Source organism: Euprymna scolopes, chromosome 46, assembly GCF_053919585.1.
Source record: "Euprymna scolopes isolate OS-2025 chromosome 46, ASM5391958v1, whole genome shotgun sequence".
NCBI lineage: Eukaryota > Metazoa > Mollusca > Cephalopoda > Sepiida > Sepiolidae > Euprymna > Euprymna scolopes.
The window spans coordinates 91,510,726-91,523,527 of NC_136527.1; the positions used below are offsets into that span (position 1 = coordinate 91,510,726).

The 12,802-nt window shown below is 28.8% G+C and overlaps 1 protein-coding gene across 1 annotated transcript in view; it reads left to right on the forward strand.

Moving 5' to 3' along the window:
• The window catches only part of LOC145270911 (uncharacterized), a 317,731-nt gene that overhangs the window by 238,284 nt on the left and 66,645 nt on the right, over positions 1-12,802 (forward strand). Inside the window, exons 6-7 of the mRNA XM_080126463.1 lie at positions 643-830; positions 12,518-12,583. Coding sequence (XP_079982589.1) covers positions 643-830; positions 12,518-12,583 — 254 coding nt within the window. The remainder of the gene's footprint in view (positions 1-642; positions 831-12,517; positions 12,584-12,802) is intronic.

A 12,802-nucleotide genomic window follows, 5' to 3' on the forward strand; every position in this document is an offset into this window, starting at 1 on the left:
CCTGCTAGTATAGTATGACTGGGTGTAGAATGATGAAAAAAAAAGAAAACAGTGTCAGCAAGATTGTGACTTTTTTTTAATTTATTTAAAGTAATAAATTATAAGATGGTGAGTTTGCATTTGCCATTCCTTTAAATATTTTAAATAGTTTCGTCCATTTTTAAAAATTTTCTAACATGTCAGATATCTTCGGGTTATTCACTTTAACCATATCAGATTGGAATATTGCCAAACCTCTATCATTGTGAATTGGGACTGATCTGGGCAGGAGCTGCTAGAAACAGCTTACCCTACCTTAACAGAGTCCAAAATAGGCTTCATAGCTTAGTGAGGGATGCCCTTTTCTCTTCCCTGCAACCTCTTTCCCACAGAAGAGATGTTGCAAGCCTGTCTCTTCTTTATCATTATTTTCATGGCAAGTGCTCATCTGAGCTTCAATCTATGGTCTCCCCTCGCCAAACTTTCACGAAAAACACTCATCTAGCCAAAATCACTATCAACAATTCCCCCCACTCTTTATCTGTGCCTAAACCTAAACGTAGATTCCATGAACAAAGTTTCTTAGAACTGCACGCCTATGTGCTCTCTGATTAACTAACATCCCTTTTCATTCCTGACATTTTTTTTAATCTTTAATTTTAGGCCGTTAAGTTGGAAAGCTTTTATCAAGATCGGAAAATCTGGCGCTACATGGCTGTTGTCTGCTGCAACGGAAACCAAGACACAGAGGAATCAATTATATTGGGTTTGGACCTCAGAGAGAATGAAGCCACTATTGGCCTCGTGTTGCCGGTTTGGGCAAACACACAGATCACACTGGATGGTGATGGGTAAAATTTCTTTTAATTATTTTTTTGTTTTATTTTGCATTATTTTATTAAGTATTTTTAATTTTATTTTAATCCCCCGGATATTTATGTTCTCCGCACCCTATTTTGTTATCCTTTGTCATTTCATGATGAAATACAAAACTTCAGCCCAAGACAAAGCTATAAATGGGAGGAAAAAAAAAACAAAACAAAAAAGCAAAAGAGATTAAGTTTTGTTTTTATTTACATATTTTAAACGCGAAAAGATTGTCAATTAAAAAAAAAGCAAGAGAGACTTAGTTTTGTTTTTATTTACATATTTTAAACGCGAAAAGATTGTCAATTAAAAAAAAAGCAAGAGAAACTTAGTTTTGGTTTTATTTACATATTTTAAACGCGAAAAGATTGTCAATCAAAAAAAAGCAAGAGAGACTTAGTTTTGGTTTTATTTACATATTTTAAACGCGAAAAGATTGTCAATTAAAAAAAGAGCAAGAGAGACTTAGTTTTGTTTTTATTTACATATTTTAAACGCGAAAAGATTGTCAATCAAAAAAAAAGCAAGAGAGACTTAGTTTTGTTTTTATTTACATATTTTAAACGCGAAAAGATTGTCAATCAAAAAAAAAGCAAGAGAGACTTAGTTTTGTTTTTATTTACATATTTTAAACGCGAAAAGATTGTCAATTAAAAAAAAGACAACAGAGACTTAGTTTTGTTTTTATTTACATATTTTAAACGCGAAAAGATTGTCAATTAAAAAAAGAGCAAGAGAGACTTAGTTTTGTTTTTATTTACATATTTTAAACGCGAAAAGATTGTCAATTAAAAAAAGAGCAAGAGAGACTTAGTTTTGTTTTTATTTATATATTTTAAACGCGAAAAGATTGTCAATCAAAAAAAAAGCAAGAGAGACTTAGTTTTGTTTTTATTTACATATTTTAAACGCGAAAAGATTGTCAATCAAAAAAAAAGCAAGAGAGACTTAGTTTTGTTTTTATTTACATATTTTAAACGCGAAAAGATTGTCAATTAAAAAAAAGACAAGAGAGACTTAGTTTTGTTTTTATTTACATATTTTAAACGCGAAAAGATTGTCAATCAAAAAAAAAGCAAGAGAGACTTAGTTTTGTTTTTATTTACATATTTTAAACGCGAAAATATTGTCAATTAAAAAAAAAGACAAGAGAGACTTAGTTTTGTGTTTATTTACATATTTTAAACGCGAAAAGATTGTCAATCAAAAAAAAAGCAAGAGAGACTTAGTTTTGTTTTTATTTACATATTTTAAACGCGAAAAGATTGTCAATTAAAAAAAAGCAAGAGAGACTTAGTTTTGTTTTTATTTACATATTTTAAACGCGAAAAGATTGTCAATTAAAAAAAAGCAAGAGAGACTTAGTTTTGTTTTTATTTACATATTTTAAAGGCGAAAAGATTGTCAATCAAAAAAAAAGCAATAGAGACTTAGTTTTGTTTTTATTTACATATTTTAAACGCGAAAAGATTGTCAATCAAAAAAAAAGCAAGAGAGATTAAGTTTTGTTTTTATTTACATATTTTAAACGCGAAAAGATTGTCAATCAAAAAAAAAGCAAGAGAGACTTAGTTTTGTTTTTATTTACATATTTTAAACGCGAAAAGATTGTCAATAAAAAAAAGCAAAAGAGATTAAGTTTTGTTTTTATTTACATATTTTAAACGCGAAAAGATTGTCAATAAAAAAAAAAAGCAAGAGAGACTTAGTTTTGTTTTTATTTACATATTTTAAACGCGAAAAGATTGTCAATCAAAAAAAAAGCAAGAGAGACTTAGTTTTGTTTTTATTTACATATTTTAAACGCGAAAAGATTGTCAATCAAAAAAAAAGCAAGAGAGACTTAGTTTTGTTTTTATTTACATATTTTAAACGCGAAAATATTGTCAATTAAAAAAAAGACAAGAGAGACTTAGTTTTGTTTTTATTTACATATTTTAAACGCGAAAAGATTGTCAATCAAAAAAAAAGCAAGAGAGACTTAGTTTTGTTTTTATTTACATATTTTAAACGCGAAAAGATTGTCAATAAAAAAAAAAGCAAGAGAGACTTAGTTTTGTTTTTATTTACATATTTTAAACGCGAAAAGATTGTCAATTAAAAAAAAAGCAAGAGAGATTAAGTTTTGTTTTTATTTACATATTTTAAACGCGAAAAGATTGTCAATTAAAAAAAAAGCAAGAGAGATTAAGTTTTGTTTTTATTTACATATTTTAAACGCGAAAAGATTGTCAATTAAAAAAAAGCAAAGAGATTAAGTTTTGTTTTTATTTACATATTTTAAACGCGAAAAGATTGTCAATTAAAAAAAAAGCAAGAGAGATTAAGTTTTGTTTTTATTTACATATTTTAAACGCGAAAAGATTGTCAATCAAAAAAAAAACAAAAGAGATTAAGTTTTGTTTTTATTTACATATTTTAAACGCGAAAAGATTGTCAATTAAAAAAAAAGCAAGAGAGACTTAGTTTTGTTTTTATTTACGTATTTTAAACGCAAAAAGATTGTCAATTAAAAAAAAAGCAAAAGAGATTAAGTTTTGTTTTTATTTACATATTTTAAACGCGAAAAGATTGTCAATTAAAAAAAAAGTAAGAGAGATTAAGTTTTGTTTTTATTTACATATTTTAAACGCGAAAAGATTGTCAATCAAAAAAAAAGTAAGAGAGACTTAGTTTTGTTTTTATTTACATATTTTAAACGCGAAAAGATTGTCTAGCAAAAAAAAAGCAAGAGAGACTTAGTTTTGTTTTTATTTACATATTTTAAGCGCGAAAAGATTGTCAATCAAAAAAAAAGCAAGAGAGACTTAGTTTTGTTTTTATTTACATATTTTAAACGCGAAAAGATTGTCAATCAAAAAAAAAGCAAGAGAGACTTAGTTTTGTTTTTATTTACATATTTTAAACGCGAAAAGATTGTCAATCAAAAAAAAAGCAAGAGAGATTAAGTTTTGTTTTTATTTACATATTTTAAACGCGAAAAGATTGTCAATCAAAAAAAAAACAAAAGAGATTAAGTTTTGTTTTTATTTACATATTTTAAACGCGAAAAGATTGTCAATTAAAAAAAAAGCAAGAGAGACTTAGTTTTGTTTTTATTTACGTATTTTAAACGCAAAAAGATTGTCAATTAAAAAAAAAGCAAAAGAGATTAAGTTTTGTTTTTATTTACATATTTTAAACGCGAAAAGATTGTCAATTAAAAAAAAAGTAAGAGAGATTAAGTTTTGTTTTTATTTACATATTTTAAACGCGAAAAGATTGTCAATCAAAAAAAAAGTAAGAGAGACTTAGTTTTGTTTTTATTTACATATTTTAAACGCGAAAAGATTGTCTAGCAAAAAAAAAGCAAGAGAGACTTAGTTTTGTTTTTATTTACATATTTTAAGCGCGAAAAGATTGTCAATCAAAAAAAAAGCAAGAGAGACTTAGTTTTGTTTTTATTTACATATTTTAAACGCGAAAAGATTGTCAATCAAAAAAAAAGCAAGAGAGACTTAGTTTTGTTTTTATTTACATATTTTAAACGCGAAAAGATTGTCAATCAAAAAAAAAGCAAGAGAGATTAAGTTTTGTTTTTATTTACATATTTTAAACGCGAAAAGATTGTCAATCAAAAAAAAAGCAAAAGAGATTAAGTTTTGTTTTTATTTACATATTTTAAACGCGAAAAGATTGTCAATTAAAAAAAAAGCAAGAGAGATTAAGTTTTGTTTTTATTTACATATTTTAAACGCGAAAAGATTGTCAATTAAAAAAAAGCAAGAGAGATTAAGTTTTGTTTTTATTTACATATTTTAAACGCGAAAAGATTGTCAATTGAAAAAAAAGCAAAGAGATTAAGTTTTGTTTTTATTTACATATTTTTAACGCGAAAAGATTGTCAATCAAAAAAAAAGCAAAAGAGATTAAGTTTTGTTTTTATTTACATATTTTAAACGCGAAAAGATTGTCAATTAAAAAAAAGCAAGAGAGATTAAGTTTTGTTTTTATTTACATATTTTAAACGCGAAAAGATTGTCAATTAAAAAAAAAGCAAGAGAGATTAAGTTTTGTTTTTATTTACATATTTTAAACGCGAAAAGATTGTCAATTAAAAAAAAGCATAGAGATTAAGTTTTGTTTTTATTTACATATTTTAAACGCGAAAAGATTGTCAATTAAAAAAAAGCAAAGAGATTAAGTTTTGTTTTTATTTACATATTTTAAACGCGAAAAGATTGTCAATCAAAAAAAAAGCAAGAGAGACTTAGTTTTGTTTTTATTTACATATTTTAAACGCGAAAAGATTGTCAATTAAAAAAAAGCAAGAGAGACTTAGTTTTGTTTTTATTTACATATTTTAAACGCGAAAAGATTGTCAATTAAAAAAAAGCAAGAGAGACTTAGTTTTGTTTTTATTTACATATTTTAAACGCGAAAAGATTGTCAAGCAAAAAAAAAGCAAGAGAGATTAAGTTTTGTTTTTATTTACATATTTTAAACGCGAAAAGATTGTCAATCAAAAAAAAAGCAAGAGAGATTAAGTTTTGTTTTTATTTACATATTTTAAACGCGAAAAGATTGTCAATCAAAAAAAAAGCAAGAGAGACTTAGTTTTGTTTTTATTTACATATTTTAAACGCGAAAAGATTGTCAATTAAAAAAAAGACAACAGAGACTTAGTTTTGTTTTTATTTACATATTTTAAACGCGAAAAGATTGTCAATCAAAAAAAAAGCAAGAGAGACTTAGTTTTGTTTTTATTTACATATTTTAAACGCGAAAATATTGTCAATTTAAAAAAAGACAAGAGAGACTTAGTTTTGTTTTTATTTACATATTTTAAACGCGAAAAGATTGTCAAGCAAAAAAAAAGCAAGAGAGATTAAGTTTTGTTTTTATTTACATATTTTAAACGCGAAAAGATTGTCAATCAAAAAAAAAGCAAGAGAGATTAAGTTTTGTTTTTATTTACATATTTTAAACGCGAAAAGATTGTCAATCAAAAAAAAAGCAAGAGAGACTTAGTTTTGTTTTTATTTACATATTTTAAACGCGAAAAGATTGTCAATCAAAAAAAAAGCAAGAGAGACTTAGTTTTGTTTTTATTTACATATTTTAAACGCGAAAAGATTGTCAATTAAAAAAAAAGCAAGAGAGATTAAGTTTTGTTTTTATTTACATATTTTAAACGCGAAAAGATTGTCAATTAAAAAAAAGCAAAGAGATTAAGTTTTGTTTTTATTTACATATTTTAAACGCGAAAAGATTGTCAATTAAAAAAAAGCAAAGAGATTAAGTTTTGTTTTTATTTACATATTTTAAACGCGAAAAGATTGTCAATTAAAAAAAAGCAAAGAGATTAAGTTTTGTTTTTATTTACATATTTTAAACGCGAAAAGATTGTCAATTAAAAAAAAAGCAAGAGAGGTTAAGTTTTGTTTTTATTTACATATTTTAAACGCGAAAAGATTGTCAATTAAAAAAAAAACAAAAGAGATTAAGTTTTGTTTTTATTTACATATTTTAAATGCGAAAAGATTGTCAATTAAGAAAAACGCAAGAGAGACTTAGTTTTGTTTTTATTTACGTATTTTAAACGCGAAAAGATTGTCAATTAAAAAAAAGCAAGAGATTAAGTTTTGTTTTTATGTACATATTTTAAACGCGAAAAGATTGTCAATTAAAAAAAAAGCAAGAGAGATTAAGTTTTGTTTTTATTTACATATTTTAAACGCGAAAAGATTGTCAATTAAAAAAAAGCAAAGAGATTAAGTTTTGTTTTTATTTACATATTTTAAACGCGAAAAGATTGTCAATTAAAAAAAAAGCAAGAGAGATTAAGTTTTGTTTTTATTTACATATTTTAAACGCGAAAAGATTGTCAATTAAAAAAAAACAAAAGAGATTAAGTTTTGTTTTTATTTACATATTTTAAACGCGAAAAGATTGTCAATTAAAAAAAAAGCAAGAGAGACTTAGTTTTGTTTTTATTTACGTATTTTAAACGCGAAAAGATTGTCAATTAAAAAAAAAGCAAAAGAGATTAAGTTTTGTTTTTATTTACATATTTTAAACGCGAAAAGATTGTCAATTAAAAAAAAAGCAAGAGAGATTAAGTTTTGTTTTTATTTACATATTTTAAACGCGAAAAGATTGTCAATCAAAAAAAAAGCAAGAGAGATTAAGTTTTGTTTTTATTTACATATTTTAAACGCGAAAAGATTGTCAATCAAAAAAAAAGCAAGAGAGATTAAGTTTTGTTTTTATTTACATATTTTAAACGCGAAAAGATTGTCAATTAAAAAAAAAGCAAGAGAGATTAAGTTTTGTTTTTATTTACATATTTTAAACGCGAAAAGATTGTCAATTAAAAAAAAGCAAGAGAGATTAAGTTTTGTTTTTATTTACATATTTTAAACGCGAAAAGATTGTCAATTAAAAAAAAGCAAAGAGATTAAGTTTTGTTTTTATTTACATATTTTAAACGCGAAAAGATTGTCAATTTAAAAAAAAACAAAAGGGATTAAGTTTTGTTTTTATTTACATATTTTAAACGCGAAAAGATTGTCAATTAAAAAAAAAGCAAGAGAGATTAAGTTTTGTTTTTATTTACATATTTTAAACGCGAAAAGATTGTCAATTAAAAAAAAAGCAAGAGAGATTAAGTTTTGTTTTTATTTACATATTTTAAACGCGAAAAGATTGTCAATTAAAAAAAAGCAAAGAGATTAAGTTTTGTTTTTATTTACATATTTTAAACGCGAAAAGATTGTCAATTAAAAAAAAAGCAAGAGAGACTTAGTTTTGTTTTTATTTACATATTTTAAACGCGAAAAGATTGTCAATTAAAAAAAAAAGCAAGAGAGATTAAGTTTTGTTTTTATTTACATATTTTAAACGCGAAAAGATTGTCAATTAAAAAAAAGCAAAAGAGACTTAGTTTTGTTTTTATTTACATATTTTAAACGCGAAAAGATTGTCAATTAAAAAAAAAGCAAGAGAGATTAAGTTTTGTTTTTATTTACATATTTTAAACGCGAAAAGATTGTCAATTAAAAAAAAAGCAAGAGAGACTTAGTTTTGTTTTTATTTACATATTTTAAACGCGAAAAGATTGTCAATTAAAAAAAAAGCAAAAGAGATTAAGTTTTGTTTTTATTTACATATTTTAAACGCGAAAAGATTGTCAATTAAAAAAAAAGCAAAAGAGATTAAGTTTTGTTTTTATTTACATATTTTAAACGCGAAAAGATTTTCAATTAAAAAAAAGCAAAAGAGATTAAGTTTTGTTTTTATTTACATATTTTAAACGCGAAAAGATTGTCAATTAAAAAAAAAGCAAAAGAGATTAAGTTTTGTTTTTATTTACATATTTTAAACGCGAAAAGATTGTCAATTAAAAAAAAGCAAAAGAGACTTAGTTTTGTTTTTATTTACATATTTTAAACGTGAAAAGATTGTCAATTTGTCTTTATGAGCAGATTTTTTCAAACTGTTGACCGGAAACACAGTTTCAGCTCCCAATCAAGACAATTTGAGTTTTATAATATATATTTTATTCTTTATGCAAATACAGTCACATCTTGCTATGATGTGCAGACCGTTTCAATCCTATTTGATTTCATCAGGCAAGAAAAATTAAAAAAGTTCCAGATCTTTTCAAATTTTGAGGAGAGAAATCTTGCCAGGACTGGCAATAAGCAAAAGTTAAAGTTGTTTCATTTTTGCTTCTTGCTCGTCATAGCAATATTTCTCCCCTCAAAATTTGAAAAGGTCTGTGTTATAAGGGACATAATTACGGATAGCACCGGATACGAAACGGTGTATAAAAGAGCGTCTTGTATTGTCTTGTGGGCAGTCAAGTGGTACGCACTAGCCCGACCGTCTCGCGGCTTACACTCTCCAAGTGTAGTCAGGATTTACCAAGCTCCCAGGACGAGCATTCCGCTCACACACATTAAGTTACCTTTTTCCTTTACCTTCATTTACGTCATGTCATTATATACCGTCAAAACCGGATATAACAGTCTGGAACCTTTATCATGATCGAAACGGTCTGCACATCGTAGCAAGATATGACTATATTTACATAAATAATAAAAAAAATATAATTTGCTCTCTTTGATTGAGCACTATAAACGACCCTTGTTGAAATTCAATTATTCTTAATTTTTGGATAATCAGGATAATGCAAAGCTCAACAAACTGTTTGGGAGCTTATATAGAATATAAAGAAAAAAAAAACAACAATATAAATATATATATATATAATATGAAGAAATAAAACTGACAATATAAAAATATAATCAAACGCATACAGACTTGTCCATTTATTCAATATGGATGTTAGATCAATACGGGATGTAGGATAAGTAAAACTCTTTTATACCATGGTATTTCAAAGCCTAATGCTTCTCATCAGAAGAGGAGAGTAGATGCTAGGTAACATATTAGAGATGCAACGTCTAACGATAGGTACATTAGGGTTTATTTATATATATATACATCTTTCAAACTGTTTGGCCTAACGTTCACAGGAAACATGAGTTGGAACAATTATATCGAAAACATTGCCAGGGCTGCTGCGAAAAAGGTAGGCTCTCTCTACCGTGCTAGAAAACTACTGACACCTGAAAGTATCCTGTACCTCTATAAGGCCACCATTCACCCATGTATGGAGTATTGTTGTCACATTTGGGCTGGTGCATCTGCTGCTAGTCTCTCGCTCCTAGACAAGGTTCAAAAGAGAGTCGCCAATCTGATAGGCCCTGAACTGGCATCTAAGCTTCAGCCTCTGTCCCATCGACGAAACGTTGCATCCCTCTGCCTGTTCTACAAGTATTTTAATGGTGAATGCTCTGACGAACTGCAGACACTTGTGCCCCCACGACATAGACACCCTCGACAAACCCGACAGGCAGCTAAATCCCACCCCCACACAGTAGAGATTCCTAGATGTAAAAGATCTTTCTACTCCAGTAGTTTCTTCCCCAGAACCGCTAGACTCTGGAATTCCATTCCAGGTCCCTGCTTCCCTAACTGTACTGACATGCAGAAGTTCAAGTGTAATGTGAACCGACATCTTGCTGCCCAAATCCCAACATAGTGCCCCAGTAGTTGCTGCCCCTGATAGTAGCCCCCTACACCAAAGTGGCAATGTGCCTTGTTTGGGGTGAAAATTTAATAAAAAAAACCCCAAAAGAATCGTTTTTCGAATCGGAAAATATTCATCAATTTTTCCGATTCCAATACCGATTCCGATACTCTCAAATCTTTCGATTTTTCCGATTCCGAATCTGATTAATCGTCCCAACACTAGTAATAATGTTTTCACCTAAAATGCGTTGGTGTTAGAGATGGCCAATGTAAACAAGCACTTTAATGAAAATAAAAAAAAGATAACAAAAAGAAAATATATATATATATATATATATATATATATATATATATATCTACTGTATTTCCTTATAATTTATACCAATCCTTATTTAAAAAGCTCAATGTAATTACAGAGCAATATAGTGGATGAATGACAAAAAACTATATTTCAAAGTTCATTATGTTGACCATCTTATAATTTATTCCTTTAATTCAGTTGACGTTTACACTTCTTGACAGTATCTGTTTCATAGTACAAAATCAATTACTTAATTATTATGTCAATCAGTGAATCTATTTTGCCCTTAACTCATCAAAAGAAATTGCAACTATCAATCCATCAAAAGTGCGTTTTGACATGATTGAAATCCGAAAATTCGAAGAGGAGCTGTCAATAATATATAATATACAAAATGGCGTAATGTAAACATATTATAAGGTAGTTTCAGCTTCTCTTCCAATAACTGGCAACTGAATTAAAGGAATAAATTATAAGATGGTCAACATCATGAACTTTGGAATATAGATTTTTATCATTCATTCACTAATATATATATATATATATATTTTTTATTTAATTTTTTTTTTTTTACAAGGTAGTCACCACTTATCAAGGCCCGGAAGCCACTCGGGGATAAGGGTTATTGTGTGTACAGTACGTTAGTTTTGGAGATCTGATAAAGTGTCTACTTAAGGAGGCGCCTCATCAGGAATTTGTTCACATTGGACTTGAAGACATCCAGGTTGTAGTCAGGTGGGAAACAGGCAATCGGAACAGAGTTCCACAGGCGGGCACTTCTAAGAGAGAAGCTTGGTTCATGTAATCTACGTTTTGATCTTGGCACAGATAAGGAGTGGGGAAAATTTTTGACAGTGGTTTCAGCCAGACGGGTGTTTTTCGTGAAAGATTGGCTAGGGGGGACCAGAGATTGGAGTTCAGACGAGCACCTGCCATGGTAGTAACGATAAAACAAAGACAGGCTCGCAACGTCTCTCCTGTGGGAGAGAGGTTGCAGGTAAGGGAAAAGGGCATCACCCACTAAACCACAAAGCCTATTTTGTATTCTGTCAAGGCAGGATAGACTGTTTTTAGCAGCTCCTGCCCAGATGTTGCAGCAGTACTCCATCCTTGGACGTACTTGGCTTTTATACAGATAGGGAATTGCATCAGGGGTGAGATATCTTCTGGAGCGGGAGAAGGATCCTACCATTTTTCCAGCGATCTTGGCAACTGACTTGATGTACGTATTCCATTTCAGGTCAGGGGTAAAGGTCAAGCCCAGAAGCTTATCAAAACATGGAGCTTCCCCTAGACGAGAGCCACCCATATCAATTGATGCCAGATGGGGATCAGAGCGTTGATGATGTAAAGATAGGAGCTTGGTTTTAGATGCATTAAAAGTAACCAGCCACCTCTTCCCCCACTGTACCACATGCTCAAGATCATATATATATATATATATATATATATATATATATATATATATATATATATATAAACAAGAAAGGAAAATGAAGGTATAAAAACTATATATTAATATGTATAGATTTATAATCACAGTGACACACTGGTTCTCGCCAGATCACCAAAGTTAAGCAACATTGAGCCTGGTTAGTATCAGATGGGGAGACCATTTGGGAACTCTAGGCGCTGTATGTGCTCTCTGCTTATCTCGGCATTTGTTTCCAGTCGTCTTGTATATACACTTCACTTGCCACTGGTATTTAACAATGTCGTCTCAGGAGAGTTGTGGTTGGAGATTGTGCAAATCTTGTCACAAAATTCCCACACACAGGCACCCTTACTGTGGGTCTACATAGTCTGTCAAAGACTGAAGGAAACCTTACTTGTTCATTTATTTAACAAGGGTACACATTTACTTAGGGGTGTTGGGTAAGTGGAGACTCTTTATGCCATGGCATTTCGAAGCCTAATGCTTCTCATCGGAAGTTGAAAGAAGGTGCTTGGGATGCAACGTCTAGCGATATTTTCATTAGGAGCGGAATAGATTATTAAGGCTGTTTTGGGGAGGGAAAAGTGGCTCCTGTGATATAGGAGGAATGCAGTTTGCGTTATGTAACGGATGTATTGCTATATACATACATCCAAAATAAATACTACTTCAAGATCAAAACGTTTGCCAACGATACATGTTAGATAAATTTTGAACCAGAGAAACAGCAATTCTTCCCCCTTTGTCAGAAATATCACTCGTGTGAGCAAAAATAGGCTGTGAAAAGAATAAGAAAGAAAATATCAATGATTTGTATTCATTTTTCATTTTTTTTTTCTTTTCTATTTTTCCAGAGGCTTTAGTGTGAATTCTGAAGGAGCCGATTATCTCTTTAAACCTGTTTCTGTGCAGGCAATGTGGTAAGCTTGCGTGTTGTTCTTTTTTTGTTTGTTTTCTTTTGTCTTTTTTTTTTTTTGGTGTTGTTTTTTACCCCTTCTTTTTTTACGTTTTCTTTTTTTTTTTTTTTTTTGTATGCTTTCTTTTCTATACCTTTTCTTTTTATCACCCTTTTTTATTACCCGTTTTTAACTTTTAATTAAACGACAAATTATTTTTTAACTTTTAATTAAACGACAAAT